Source organism: Gobio gobio, assembly GCF_949357685.1.
Source record: "Gobio gobio genome assembly, chromosome: 1".
Lineage (NCBI taxonomy): Eukaryota > Metazoa > Chordata > Actinopteri > Cypriniformes > Gobionidae > Gobio > Gobio gobio.
Genome location: NC_137097.1, coordinates 66,609,890 through 66,621,528, shown reverse-complemented (window position 1 = coordinate 66,621,528; position 11,639 = coordinate 66,609,890). Strand labels below are relative to the sequence as shown.

Below are 11,639 nucleotides of genomic sequence, written 5' to 3'. Positions count from 1 at the left end.
CTATCTATCTATCTATCTATCTATCTATCTATCTATCTATCTATCTATCTATCTATCTATCTATCTATCTATCTATCTATCTATCTATCTATCTATCTATCTATCTATCTATCTGTCTGTCTGTCTGTCTGTCTGTCTGTCTGTCTGTCTGTCTGTCTGTCTGTCTATCTATCTGTCTGTCTGTCTGTCTGTCTGTCTGTCTGTCTATCTATCTATCTATCTATATATCTATCTGTCTGTCTATCTATCGATTCGATTCCTGAATTTTAGATTAATTTTAATCGAGGTACAGAAAGCTGAATTACAATTCGAATTTAATGTAAATAAGCAGGAATTAAATGAAAATCCTTGGCTATAATTAAATCTGTTTTACTGGCCTTAGAAATAGATACATTTTATACCATTAATTTATTATTTAATAAATAAACTTTCATTAAATTGACTAAGATGAAAAAAAAAAAAACTTAATTTCCCAGGATGCCATTAGCCTACTTCCTGTAGTTTGTATACAATTTCAAATCCTAACTCATGAAATGCACATCTAGTTTCATTGATTCCACCTGTTAAATGGCACTGAATGAGTCATAATTATAAAAGGTATTACGTTATTGTGAATATGGTATCATCACTTAAAATGTGTTTTCTTTCTTCAATACATTTACATCTCTTCCTTGTATTGTTTTAGTCACTCAAGTCTCAATAGATTTTTTTTGTTGTTGTTGCAAGTGTCAGTTCTAACTAGTGATTATACTTGTAAGTCACTGTGGTAAGCAAGCAGTAAATGCAAATAAAAACCGTCACAATGCTTGAAACAACTCTTTCAGACCACTTAAAATGTATTTATTTTTATTTAAAAACTCAACTTGAGCTAAATACAGTGTAGTTGTTTTGGTATTTCTGAATAGATGTTTGTTCAGGGTCAATCCAAATCATACAAAAATGGACACAAAAATAAAAACTAAAGATTAAAAATAATCAACACATCTTCACAGCAAAGGCTTGAATATGCCACACACACACACAAAAAAACAACAACACAAAAGTACATTAGCATGTATTGAATCTTCAACAGCTCTTTTCCATGTCCACAGTCATAACAGGAAGTTTACTTTGCTGTTCAAACAAGTTTACAAAGATGATCAAAGGTTCATTTTCTGTAGATTCACACTGTTGCTTTTCCATAGAGATTAATTACCATTTTAGTGTCATTCAAATATACAAATATAAAATATATATAGATGCAAATATAAACAGCCTTTTATGATCGTCAAGCCTAAAGTTGGTCCTCTTATTTCCACAAGTGTTTCCACAAACAGCCCTCTAGTGGGAAAATACTGTAAAAGAGTTCACATTGTGAGGCATAAAGGCAAAAACAGATAAGAATTATAGTTCATATTTACCAAAACACAATCATAAACATCTATATTATCACTAAATAGAGAATCTGTTTATAATTAAACAAAATTCAGTGCAATTTCCCACTTTGAAACATTTAAAATATATTCACAGTAAAAATACTGTGAACAGCCGTAATAATAATAATAATAATAATAATAATAATAATACAACTAAAAATATACTTTCAAAGCAGTTCACAAGAAATACGCCTTTACATATAGATTTTTTTTGTAAAACTTTAAAAAAAGATTTTATTTGTTGACAATTTAGTTAATTAACACTAACTGCGAAAAATATCACATTTATTAATCTTAGGTCATTTCAACATTTAGTAATACATTATTAAGATCAAAAGTTTTATCTGTTAATATTATTTAACATACGTGATCTGACATTAACTAACAATGAACAGTTGAAACAAAAACAGTCACAAACACACTCTTCAGTTCAATGCAAAAAAAAAAGAAGGCTAAGGTTTTCAGCCTGCCTTTCATTTAAAGTGAAGAAAAATGGCAGAAGATTATCATTTTTATTGAATTTATTCAGTTTATTAATAACATTATATTTATATATATATATAAAAGAAGAGATAATATTATAATTAAAATAATAATATTCTAGTGTGAATGGGATAGACTGAAACCCAGTCACAAATAAAATGAACTAAAAAGAGATCTGACTCCACTTTAAGGGACAGTGTGAACACAAAATCAACTTTTCACTCAGTTCACTTTTGGGTCTACATTTGGTCCTTTTATTCGTAAAGAACACGAAACACTCTTGTTGCATAAAAACTACACGCATTATTCTTATACAAAACTGATAGATGGTTAAAAATATCTGTCTGTCTGTACGCTCTCATACTCATATAGTTCCCAAATGGAGGGCCAGGTAAATGAGATTGATGGTGGTGGAGATAAAGCCTATGAGGTTACAGAGGTTAGACAGACCATGGTAACGGTAGAAGGTGGTTCTGTGCTCCTTGTATTTGGGGTCCTGCTCACGCAGTTTGGCGTATCCTTCCTTGTTGGAGCTCATACCCACCTGACCTCCTAAACCATGTTCCTTCTCGATCTCCTGCATGACCAGCATGCTCTCTGTGGCAGACGGACCAAACCACTGCGCGTTCAGACCGGCCAAGATCACGGCCACAAAGAACAGACTCATCTGTTAAGAATAGAGAGTGTGAGAGGGGCATGATAGTGGGGAACAAACGAATGCGTAAAGTTTGGATGGGTCACCTGTATGCCCTCGTGCCAGTCCAGCAGTTCTCTAGGGTGGTACACGGCATATATGGCCAGACTGACTGCATTACCGCCCATCAGACAGTAGAAATAAACGGGGAACAACTTGCTTTGCACGAGGCCGAACGTGTGCATGGATACCTGGGAGATCAGCACAAATCCTGAGAGCGAAGAACGCAATTAGGACCAATACGGCATGCTTTAAGATAACATAATAAATTGAGGAAAGTAACATAACACTTGTGTGTATATTAGTGTACCTGCTATGAAAGACACCCACACCTGCATTCCCCAGGTGAACGAAATCACCAGGAGGTGAAGCACTTTCACAAAGTCAGTTGGGTCACCCTCTGTAGCCATAATTAACTTCTGAAAAGTGAAAATCAATCAATAATCAGCACATTTCAAATAAAGGGGTCATAAAAACCTGCATCAGCATACATAAAGATGCACATTTGCAAGAAAAAGTATGTGAAGCACTTGCAGAATCTGTGAAAATGTGAATAATTTTAACAAAATACAAACATTAGGCATTTTACATAAAGTTTACATATGGTCCACAAGACAAAAAAAAAAAAAAAAAAGCTTAATTTATTAAAATGACCTGCTCAAAAGTTTATGAAGCATTGATTCTCAATAACTGTGTCGTTCCCTGGATGATCCACGGCTGTTTTTTTGTTTTGTGATGGTTGTTCTCGAGTCTCTTGTTTGTCTTGAGCAGTTAAACTGTCCAATGTTCTTCAGAAAAATCCTCCAGGTCCTGCAAATTCTTCAGTTTTCCAGCATCTCTTGCACATTTGAACCCTCTTCAGCAGGGACTGCATGATTTTGAGATCCATCTTTTCACATTGAGGGACTCAAACACAACTACTAAAAAAAAGGTTGAAACATTCACTGATGCTCCAGAAGGAAACACAATGCATTAAGAGCTGGGGGTGAAAACTTTTGAGCAGGATGAAGAGGTCCAAATTTTCCTTATTTTGTTTAAATATCAATTTCTTTCATTTAGTACTGCCCTTCAGAAGCAACTTGCATGTTTCCCGGAAGATAAATTAAGTACAATTTACCTTGATCTTCAAATTCAATAAGTTTCACCCCCGGCTCTTAATGCATCGTGTTTCCTTCTGGAGCATCGGTGAATGTTTGAACCTTTTTTAAATAGTTTGAGTCCCTCAATCGCCCTCAGTCTGAAAAGATGGATCTCAAAATCGTACAGTCCCTGCTGGAGAGGGTTCAAATATGCAAAAGATGTGCAGGACCTGGAGGATTTTTCTGAAGAACATTGGGCAGTTTAACTGCTCAAGACAAACAAGGGACTCAAGAACAACCATCACAAAACATAAAAACAGCCGTGGATCATCCAGGGAACGACACACAGCACTGAGAATCAATGGTTCATAAACTTTTGAATGGGGTCATTTGAATAAATTCAGACTATATGCAGAGGCACACAGTAGTGAAGTACTTTTACTTTCCAAGTAATTTTATTTTTCAAGTACATGTACTTTATCAGTGCTCTTCTTTGGTAAAGTTTTACTTCACAACATTCCAAAACATAATATTGTAATTTTTACAGCACTAACTTTCATATTGAATATCATTTAATATTTATTTACATTATAAATGTAGTACTGTATACTTTTACTCAAGTAAAAGCAATTCAAAGTTTTACTTGAGTAAAAGTAAGAACTACAGTACTACATTTTTTATGTAATTAAGTATTAAAGTAAGTATTTATGAAATGTAGTGCAGTAAAAAGTACGACATTATGCTTTGGAAAGAAGTGAAGTAAAGGTTGTCCAAAGAAAAACTGTGTTAAAGTATAATACTTGAAATACGTACTCGAGTAGAATTTAAAAATACTTCACTACTGTCCGCCTCTGACTATAATGTAAAAATGTTTTTATGTAAAATATCTTAATTAGGACGGTACTAAATAAAAAAATTACACGCATTTTGTATGATCCCTCTTTTAGAGATACAATTATTCATATTTTCACAGATTCTAGTATAGTATTAGCATTAGTATTTAGTATTTCTATTTTATTATCTCCCTTAGGAGAAATTTATCTTAGGCAATCAAGATTGCAGATAAAGCATAGAAACAACAATCAGAGAGAGAGGAAAAAAAAAAAAAAACATTAGTTAGAAATACACATGTACACAACACTAAATATTACACTAAAATATTTCATGGTGCCCATTGCATTACATCCCCCAATTCAGCACTTCTTGTTCAATAATTTAATTGATAATGGAAATAGGGAACATTTATACCTATTTAACTTACAATTTGGAATCCTATATTCTGCAAGCGTTTCACAGACTTATATATATATATATATATATATATACACATACACATACACATACACACGCTTCTATGCATGCAGATACATTTCAAGTGTGTCCAAATGGTCCGTATAGATAAGAGGAGTTTTGTGCTAGACTGATGATAAAATGAGAACAACATGCAATTGCAACACGAGAGCCTGTAATTTTTGAGCCTGTGACCCTTACCGATGATCCTGGTCGCTTATATTTTTGGATCCACTAATAAAATGTACATCTGTTTACTTTCTGTCCCGTTAATACAGGAATGACAACAGCACGTTTCAAGACTTCCGTGATGGTCGTTCACGCAATTTCTGTTACTTACGCAAGCATGACACACTGAAGCAATTTCCTTCTCAGGGTGAATTCTGTCGGCTTACAGAAAATACATACCCGATATTAGTGAGCCTCTTTCTCTCTTTATGCAGGTCTTTCGAAGAAACCTGTAGCTCGTCTTGTCATCTACACACAATTTCTGTTGCTCCAGTTGTTGTTGATCATCACGCCTACCCTGTTAGTCCCGCCTCCATTAAGACAACATCCAATCACGCTCTACTATTCAAACAGATGAACGCATGTCATCCAATCATGATGCAAGGAGCTGCTTGTCTTTCTAATGCCCACCCAAAATGGACTAATTAACAGATAACAAACATGAAATAATCAATGCATATCAATTAAACCTTAGGTTATAACACTGACTCTATAATACCATAATATTTAGAGTTAGCTTTTTTCATACGTTAGGCTTTTCAGCTTTTTTTTGTATGTTATTTCTATTATTATTTTATTTACATTTTAATATCGCTTTAAATTGAGTTTAGTTGTCAAGTTCAACACTGATAATACTAAAGACGTGAAAAGTGTTTGCCTTTTAGGAGTTTATTGGTCGGGATTTATAAGGAATATGGCTTGGTAACGTCAAACTCAACATATTAATATAAAAGCAGGACAACATAAAATAAAATAAACATTCAACACAACATTTGTTTATAAGAGTATAATAAAAAAAGATGCTTTTGATAATAATATAGACGTATTATTTTTCTAGTTTGTTGCCTTTCTAATGTTTAACGGGATTTAACCAAGCATTTATAAGAGCATAAACGTAGAATCATTTCGTTTATATATATATATATATATATATATATATATATATATATATATATATATATATATATATATATATATATATATATATATATATATATATATATATATATATATAAAATATGCATAAAATGCACACCGAATTTCATTGAATTAGTGCATTTTTTACTTTATTTTTTTTATTTATTTTTTTATTTTAATGTTTATTACAAACTCTCGATGAGACAGCAGCATAAGAGACAACAGGCAAGGCAAAACAATGCAGATTGACAATGAAAAAAAAGGCATTGTTCTCAAAATAAATAATATGTGTTACAGGATCAAAAACATTTCAGCAGCATAACAAATAGCTTCTACAGATTGTTTAGATTTTTTTTACAAGGTTCAAGGAGAATAATAACATACGAAATTCATTTTTAAAACAGTTTACATTTGGCAATTGTTTTTTTTCCATTTACTTTTGTGAATGTGGTATATACCCATAATGATGATGAGGTTAATCAAAAGTGAAAGATCCCTCTTCAGTTTAGAGTTATAAATAAGAATATCTTCTATTGTAAATAGTTCAAGTTCGCTAATTTTATTATTTAACCAGCTGTGTAGGCCTAACTCGCCTTACATCTCGCCAAAACTAACGGAGCAAAGGAAGAATAAATGCTCTGTTCGTTCTGGGTTTTCATGACAAAAGTCACAAGGGTCAACTTCAAAACCAAATCTACCCCTCAGTGTCTCCGCAGATGGATAGTAGTTGTTAAGAATTTTAAATTGCATTTCCTTTACTTTGGGTGTTGGCCATTTTATAGATTTCCAATGTTTTCCTTTTGGATTATCTAATATTTTAAGTTTTATCTTCCTATCATAATCATGATATATATATATATATATATATCCTTTGAAAGGTTTATTTAAATATTTGTGGTCACATTTTTTGTCCGTAATGTTTAATTCTCCTATCATTCATTGTTTACTTTAGCTCTCACAAAAAAACCGTAATGTCGAGTCATGCTGTAGTTCCGGTGTCCAACACTAGAGGGCGCTCAGCTCTGACCCGCTTCTAAACTCATGTGACCGAGCGGAAGTAAATGCTCTGTTTATCCTCAGCAGCAGGCAGTGTGAGCTGTTGTTCCCCGAGAGTTGCTTCACGTTAATCACAGTTTGGTAAGGGATTTGTTTTAGTTGTTTTTCTTTTGTACCGAAGGCATTGTAATGTCTTATTGAAATGCGCGTATTTATCGTGGGAGTTTTGACCATATGGGTTTCATTATAGTTGCATTTTACTGATTGTGTGTGTATGTTTTTCTCTGTATGTGTTGTCTAACTTCAAACTCTTAAGAGCTTCGAGTACCTAAATATCACAAAACTGTAAAATCCGAATAACAAAAGACACATACCAGCTAGAAATACACCAGTTTGAATATTAATCTCTTTTTTTATTTGTGACCCGTTAGCGTGGTTGAATATGTTGCCATAAATGAATTTTACATTACTTTGAGATGCTGAATGTCATTACACGAAGGTTAGCATGATCTGTGTTTATATTGTAAACCTCAAGGCTGTGCTTCTGTGTATGTGACAGAAGAATAATCCCTTTCGTGTTTTATAAACATTCAAAGTTTTACCTAACTATTACTATTATTTGACCTAATTTTGTATGTTTTCTCCCCCTCCTCCATGAAGCTTTTGGCAAGATGGGACGCAGAAAGTCCAAGAGAAAACCACCTCCTAAGAAAAAGATGACGGGAAACCTGGACACCCAGTTTACCTGCCCCTTCTGTAACCACGAGAAATCATGCGACGTTAAGATGTAAGAATAAACTACTCGTTACACTTATGCATATCTGTTGAATTGAACAAAACAACCACTAACGATTTTACTTCGTTCCAGGGAAAGAAGTCGAAATACGGGGATAATATCGTGTACTGTGTGTCTAGAAGAATTCCAGACACCGATAACCTGTATCCTTCTAATGTATTATTATTATTATTATTATTATTATTATTATTAGAGTATGATTAACTGTACTTACTGCATGAAGTATGTTATTAAAGAGATGTTGTTCTTGTCCTTAAGCAGCCTCTCAGATCTCTCAGAGCCTGTGGACGTGTACAGTGATTGGATAGACGCTTGTGAAGCAGCCAATCAGTAGTTTCCCTGGGTCAAATGTCACAGATGACCAAATACACTTTTGTTTGTTTGTTTGTTTGTTTGTTTTAAACCCATGTAATGATTCACTGTAATGATTTTGCCTAAGAATGATCTAATATAGCCACAAATGGAGGTTCAGGCGACATTGAGATCATGGTTTAATTAAAATCCAGCCTTTTCCCTTTTTGTTTAGTTTTATAGAAATGCTGAGAAAATGCAAGGGATGTTATTCGTTTCAAAATGATTTTTCTTTTTTTTTAGTTCCTAATCTTTTAGTTGTTACAATTTAGGTTTTTATAAGACCATCTAGTGTCAATAAATGACATGCGTATTCTCTTGTGGAAAACTGTTGTCTGTGTTTTTGAATCATTTAAGAGGCCGTTTCCAACTAAAAACGGAAAACTTTTTATATATACATTTTTTGGCTGCTCGTTTTTACACGACAACGGCAAAATGCACAATTTTGAAATCAGGGTTTTAAAGTGCAAACGATACTGTTATCGTCTCCGTGTACACTACAAAAATGTGAATTTGTGAAAACGCTGGCGTTGTGCGTATTACGTCCTCAGTCTATAGGCGCGTGGTGTTTCTTTACAAAGTGACATCGCCATCTACTGGCCTGGCATGAATGATACAGAGCTTTTAGCTGTTTTTTCGTTGATATGTGTGAACCGGGATCATTTTGACAATGTCGTCTGTACCTGAAAAAGCAAAGGAACACGTCACTTTTTTTGAAAATAGGCTAATTTTCCAGCTCCCCTAGAGTTAAACAGTTGAGTTTTACCGTTATTGAATCCATTCAGCCGATCTCCGGGTCTGGCGGTAGCACTTTTAGCATAGCTTAGCATAGATCATTGAATCTGATTAGACCGTTAGCATCTCGCTCAAAAATGACGATATTTTTTCCATTTAAAACTTGACTCTTCTGTAGTTACATTGTGTACCAAGACCGATGGAAAATGAAAAGTTGTGATTTTCTAGGCCAATATGGCTAGGAACTATACTCTCATTCCTGCGTAATAATCAAGGAGCTTTGCTGCCATCCCATGGGTGCAGCGGCACAATATTACACAGCGCCTAGCCATATCAGTCTAGAAAATCACAACTTTTCATTTTTTGTCGGTCTAAGTACGCGATGTAACAACAGAAGAGTCAAGTTTTAAATAGGAAAAATATCGAAACTCTTTGGTCATATTTTGAGCGGGATGCTAACGGTCTAATCAGATTCAATGATCTATGCTAAGCTATGCTCAAAGTGCTACCGCCAGACCCGGAGATCGCAGTAAAACTCAACTGTTTAACTCTAGGGGAGCTGGAAAATGAGCCTATTCTCAAAAAAAGTGGAGTGTTCCCTTAAGTACATTGTTGTGTAAACGTACCCTCATTTAAGAGGCTGTTTTCAACTAAAAACGGAAAACTTTCTATGCATTTGGCCGTTCATTTACATGACCACTGCGTTTTGGGAGCCTGAAAACGCAAACTTTAGAAAACGGATTTCAAAGTGCAAGTTTTTGAAAACCTTATTGTGTCCATGTAAACTACAAAAATACCAATTTGTGGAAACGTGACGACGTGCACATTGTGTTCGGTCTATAGGCGCGTGGTGTTTCTTTACAAAGTGACATCGCCATCTACTGGCCTGGCATGAGAAATAAGTTTTCACTGATCCATGTGAACGGGGATCGTTTTTGACAATGTTGTCGTTTATTTGCAAAGGAAAAACTTTTCCGTTTTTAGTACATTGTTGTCGTGTAAATGTACTCTAAAATGTAATGTCTATAATGTTACAAAGATTTCAGTTTTTATCCAGTATTCATATAAATGGCAAATAAAGACAAGTAATTTGAAAATAGTGATTTATTAGTTTTTTCACTTGCTAAGCCTCATATAAATAAAGACATTTGAAGCATTGATGCAAGAGGGACACGCTATATCACCTTCTGTGAGAAACAAAAGAAAGATTCACTGTTTTATGATCTTGTGTTCTGCTGTTCCCAGCAGCAATGCAAAACAACGACACATTCCTTAACACACACACAACGCTTTGATATATAAAGGTCTGTAACGTTTCATGAGGGAGAAATCTAGTCATGTCTATAGTCGCATTTAAGCTAAATATATTAACTCTGCACAATGAACAATGGTCTCACAAACATCTTGTATCGAGTTATTTTTGCATAATTGTATTTCCTCTGACATGATTGGTCGCCTTGATCGTCGAGTGTGAGGTTCGACAGGCTGAAGAACAGTCATATATGCAAGTTTATTGAATATAGCCTTTGGGAGTGACAGTCATTCTGTTTCACATGATTTTTCACAGCATGCTTTGGTAATCATAAACCGCTTGTCAACAGCCCTCTTTAACAGTAGTTTGTTCTCTATGTCAATTCACTTTGTCTATTAAATTTTTTCAAGGATAAACTGAATTAAAAAATATGTTCGGAAATATTTTTCTCCTAATAAACAGCATTATACTAGGTTATTAAAATATATGAACAATTACACTTAATTACTTCAATCTTTAGAATTCTGTTGAACACAAAGGAAGATTTTTTTTTTTTTTAAATGTTGGTAACCAGACAGTTAACGGCACTCGTGGATTTCCATAGTAGGGAAAAAAAAATACTATGGTAATCAATGCTACCATCAACTGTCTGGTTGCCAACATTCTTCAAAATATCTTCCTTTGTCTTCAACAGAAGAAAAAAAACTTGTACAGATTTGGAACAACATGAGGGTGAGTAAATGATGACGGAATGGATCTAAACATGGGTTGAAACAACCCAGAATTTTTGTCGGCCCTATGGTTGTTAAATAGGGTTTAATGCGTCCTAATTTTTTAAAGGAACATGCCGACTTTTTGGGACTTTAGCTTATTCGCCGTATCTCCCAGAGTTATACAAGTCCATACATACCATTCTCATCTCCGTGTGTGCCATAACTCTGTCTGACGCACCCACCACTAGCCTAGCTTAGCACAAAGACTGGAGGTAAATGGCTCCAGCTAGCCTACTGCTCAATAAGTGACAAATAACGCCAACATTTTCCTATTTACATGTTGTGATGTGTTTAGTCACATCGTGTACTAAGACCAACAGAAAATGAAAAGTTATGATTTTCTAGGCCGATTTGGGACTATGGAGGGACTATTCTCTCATTCCTGCGTAATAATCAAGGAGCTTTGCTGCCGTCCCATGAGGGCAGCGGCGCAATGATATTACACAGCGCCTGAAAATAGTCCCCAGCTGCTCTCTGTGCTAGCAGGTTGTCTCGTTGGTAATGTTGACGGAAGTTAGCCTATTTTCAGGCGCTGTGTAATATCATTGCGCCGCTGCACTCATGGTACGGCACAAAGTTCCTTGATTATTACGCAGGAATGAGAGAATAGTTCCTAGCCATATCGGTCT

General features: G+C 34.6%; 2 protein-coding genes across 5 annotated transcripts in view; one reads left to right on the top strand and one right to left on the bottom strand.

The window, feature by feature from the left end:
- Positions 1 to 10,078, top strand: part of elof1 (elongation factor 1) — a 28,950-nt gene extending 18,872 nt beyond the window's left edge. The window contains exons 1-4 of one of the 2 annotated variants that reach the window (XM_079819711.1): positions 7,173 to 7,244; positions 7,764 to 7,890; positions 7,972 to 8,042; positions 8,169 to 10,078. In XM_079819711.1, the coding sequence (XP_079675837.1) occupies positions 7,775 to 7,890; positions 7,972 to 8,042; positions 8,169 to 8,233 (252 nt within the window). In that variant the 5' untranslated portion in view covers positions 7,173 to 7,244; positions 7,764 to 7,774 and the 3' untranslated portion in view covers positions 8,234 to 10,078. Of the gene's footprint in view, positions 1 to 7,172; positions 7,245 to 7,763; positions 7,891 to 7,971; positions 8,043 to 8,168 lie in introns of those variants that run through there. The other variant, XM_079819710.1, reaches the window with a different exon arrangement.
- tmem205 (transmembrane protein 205) lies at positions 828 to 5,487 on the bottom strand. 3 transcript variants are annotated; one of them, XM_079823385.1, is made up of 4 exons: positions 5,370 to 5,487; positions 2,903 to 3,011; positions 2,640 to 2,803; positions 828 to 2,565 (listed from the first exon to the last, which is right to left on the bottom strand). In XM_079823385.1, the coding sequence occupies exons 2-4, from the start codon at positions 3,000 to 3,002 to the stop codon at positions 2,263 to 2,265; spliced, it is 567 nt and encodes a 188-aa protein (XP_079679511.1). In that variant the 5' UTR covers positions 3,003 to 3,011; positions 5,370 to 5,487; the 3' UTR covers positions 828 to 2,262. The 3 variants fall into 3 exon arrangements, with proteins under 3 accessions (XP_079679511.1, XP_079679513.1, XP_079679512.1); XM_079823387.1 differs by having other exon boundaries at positions 5,302 to 5,373; XM_079823386.1 differs by lacking the exon at positions 5,370 to 5,487 and adding an exon at positions 5,163 to 5,269.
- Positions 10,079 to 11,639: the final 1,561 nt, after the last annotated feature.